General features: G+C 46.3%; 1 protein-coding gene across 1 annotated transcript in view; it reads left to right on the forward strand.

Moving 5' to 3' along the window:
* The window catches only part of TSPAN5 (tetraspanin 5), a 181691-nt gene continuing 177943 nt past the window's right edge, over positions 1–3748 (forward strand). Inside the window, exon 1 of the mRNA XM_010848320.1 lies at positions 1–280. Coding sequence (XP_010846622.1) covers positions 200–280 — 81 coding nt within the window. The 5' untranslated portion in view covers positions 1–199. The remainder of the gene's footprint in view (positions 281–3748) is intronic.

The raw sequence follows: 3748 nt of genomic DNA on the forward strand, positions 1-3748 counted from the left end.
TGGGCGCGCGCCAAGGGCTGGAGGTGCGGGAGCCACTCTCCGCTGCTCGGTCCCTGCGCTGCTCAGCCCTGGTTGGCCGCCGCGCCGCGGCTCCGAGCGGCGTCCCCGATCCCCAGCTTCCCGCCGGCTGCTCCGAGCAACGGTGCGCCGGGGCTCCAAACTCGGGCTGCCGGGGCAAGTGTCTTCATGAACCCAGAGGATGTCCGGGAAGCATTACAAGGGTCCTGAAGTCAGTTGTTGCATCAAGTATTTCATATTTGGCTTCAATGTCATATTTTGGGTAAGTTGGAGCGCTTCTGGGATTTCAACTATTGTGGCTGATCGATTCGCGATGATTTCGCGCACGTTGCTCTCAGCCTTTACTTTTCGCAGCCCCTCGGGCGCTTGTCGGAGCTCGCAGAGGCGTTTGCCTTCCGCCCTTTCAGCCTGCGCGTTGGAGAAATAAACATTTAATCCTTTCTAGGAACGCGAAAAGGTAAAAAAGAAAAACGGAGCCGGAAAGAGGGCACCCAGGCCTTGAGATTGCTTTTTAAGGGACGAATAACGTAGATGCAGATGAAAGAAAGGGTTCGGCAGTTGGAGAAATGAGCAACCACTCGAATGAGATTTGCTCCCGGTGGAGTATGGATGTTGGGCAGAGCGTGGTGTCATAATAGGGAAGGCTAATCGGGCAGAGTCGACCCTGAGGTCCACCTCTGACGGGGATCTGATTGGACGAGGGCTTGGCTCCGTGTTGCCGCGGCCAGTCTGTGCCATGCTCAGCGTGTATCTTCTTGCACCATCTCGGGCTTTGTGTAGGATGCAGATGCGGCAGTATATGGTTCTGTAATGTGCACGTAAATATCGCTTCCTGCACGCTCTTCTCTTCGTCTTCATCGGGAAAGCGCTCCTTTTGCATAATGGACTGACCAGTGGGTGTGCGGGGCGGAGGTGTTTATTTCTCTGTCTGTATTATTGTCAGGATAATAACAAGTCACCATCAACATATGTTTCAGTGTGTTCGCACCTCACGACCTGCTTTTCTGAGGAGTGACACATAGAGCGGGCCGTTTTGGGGGAAACCTTGGAGAGATGCAGAGGAGAAGGCGTACGAGACATGTTTTGTGGGGATACCGGGAGAGCAAATGCTTGAATGAAAGGTTCATCCATGCTCCGCTGGCACCACAATATGCTGGGCACCTATTGTAATTAGGCTGGGATGCCTACTCTTTTGTTTTGTTTGGATTCTCATCTTTGATTTCACAAACATGTTCAGCAACCAGACAAAGAGTTCACTAGGACAAGGGGAAACGTTGCTTCAAAGACCTTGTTCTTTTTCTTCTCCATCCCATCCCATTCCATCCTCTTCCTTATCGGGCACTCCCTTGGCCCCCACTATTCCCCCCATGGAAAGTAAAGATGGTGGCTGGTTGGGGTGGAGGGGGGGGGTGTTCTTCAAGTTGCTGTTTAGTGTGGATTCAGTGTGAGGTCAACAATAATCCAGTGGTGGTGGTGGGATCAATGATAATCCACAGCAGTCTGAACATGGGGTGTATTTATTTTGATTCCCCTTTAGTTTTGGCCATTTGTTTGAACATATACATTGATGAGAAGAGTTGTCAATACAGCTCTTTATATTGTTTTCTTCCCACCACGCATTTACTAGGCTATTTTATTTTTATTCTCTGTTTTTTCCAGGAGTGTCTTGCATTGCTCTTGCATGTTTTGCAAAAGGGAATGAGAGTGATTGGAGACCACTCTCTGTGTCAGCATGTCATCTGGCCTCAGGACTGATAATGGGGTGGCGACACATGAATAAATATCAGATCCAGTCATTCGCAAGCCACTTTTTGCCAGAGGTTGAACATGATTCCTGTTAGCAGTCACCCCCCTCCCTCCACATAGTCAAACACTGCTACAAATGTGGGAAGAAGAAATTATTTTCTTTCCTTGCTTCCTTTTTTTCAACCCTTGTTGGACATATTTAAAAGTCACATTCCTGGGTGAGGCGTTTTGATTTTATCTGAACTTGAAACTTTCATGACTTTGAGAGTCAGGGACTACCGAATTGGGACTGGATCTTCTTGGGGTGGTGAGTTCAAGCCTCTTGATTTTACTTGAACACTTCCAAAATCTGAACATTTCAGATACCAGGCAACAAAAAGCACCCAGGGGCTTTCTCTGTGGTTTCATAGCAGGAGGTGGAAAAGAAATAAAGGGATCTGGGCCTGTTTCCCTGACAGTTTGGTGCAATTTTGTAGTGTGTACAGAGGCACATTTAGTGTTTTCTGTGGCTTAGGTTGTAGCAAAACCTCTGGAATTGTAGAGAGCTGCAAAGAATTGCAGAGTGCTTGCATGGAGAGTTCCAAAAGAAAGTCACATTGTGTCTGATTTTGAAGGTCTTCATCTCTTGGGAGGAGTTTTATGGGAAGCCTGAAAAGAGACACAGCGCTGTGGAACTAAAGCATCTGTCCCAGGCAGAACTGTTATGTAGATACCTCTGTTACAGGACCCTTCTCTGACTCTGCTGTTTGTCTACACACCTTGTCCCTCCTTCCTGTGCCTAAAGCCTTCCACTCATATACCCCCTCATACTTTTGCTATCCTGCTGTCTGCTTCAAGGTTACCTCATAATTTGGGGAATTATTTGGGAATTATGGAATCTCTGAGTTTGCAGTACCCCGGTCTCTAGAGTGATGAGGTAGCCATGATATTTGATGACAGTAATTTAGACTAAGATGTTAGTGACTGAAGAGTTGGGACTGGTGGCCTGATTCTGTAAAGTTTCACACCTCTGCTCTCTACAGTTGCCGTCCTAATCGTGACTGCTGGATTCAGCAGACTGGGGTGGCTCTTACACAGTTATGATGAAGACATTGATTACAGAGAACATGGTTTCCTAATTTTCCACACCAAAACTCTAGAAAAAAAAATTAAAACATTGTAGACATTTTGAGATAAAGTTCTGGTAAAATAAAAACTGAGAATTTGGTAGCCCTAGCACTAAGCGTTTGGTTCTCTTAGTAATGAGCAGTTTGACTTTTCACTACTCAGTTAACTGCCCCGGCCTCAGCTTCTTAACTGTTAAAATGAAGAGTTAGTGCTCACTCCGACAGCACATATAATAAAATTGGAACAGTACAGAGAAGGTTACAGAGAACGGCTCCCGCACAAGGATGACATGCAAATTCATGAGGCGCTCCATATATTTACAGCCACTATGGAGAACAGTATGGAGGTTACTTAACAAACTAAAATAGAACAACCGTATGACCCAGCAATCCCACTCCTGGGCATATACCTTGAGAAAACCATAATTTGAAAAGATACATTTGCTCCATGTCTCTTGCAGCATTATATCCAATAGTCAGGACATGGAAGCAACCTAAATGTCCATCAACAGAGGAATGGCTAAAGAAGATGTGGTACACATATGCAATGGAGTATTATTACTCAGCCATAAAAAGGAATGAAATTGTACCATTTGCAGAGATGTGGATCGACACAGAGATGGTCAGAGAGAGTGAATAATTCAGAAAGACAAAAACAGATATTGTATATTAATGCATATATGTGGAATCTAGAAAGATGGTATGCTGCTACTGCTGCTAAGTCGCTTCAGTCGTGTCCGACTCTGTGCGACCCCAGAGACGGCAGCCCACCAGGCTCCCCCGTACCTGGGATTCTCCAGGCAAGAACACTGGAGTGGGTTGCCATTTCCTTCTCCAATGCATGAAAGTGAAAAGTGAAAGTGAAGTCGCTCAGTCGT

Source organism: Bison bison, unplaced genomic scaffold (genome assembly GCF_000754665.1).
Source record: "Bison bison bison isolate TAMUID 2011002044 unplaced genomic scaffold, Bison_UMD1.0 scf7180017864263, whole genome shotgun sequence".
Taxonomy (NCBI): domain Eukaryota; kingdom Metazoa; phylum Chordata; class Mammalia; order Artiodactyla; family Bovidae; genus Bison; species Bison bison.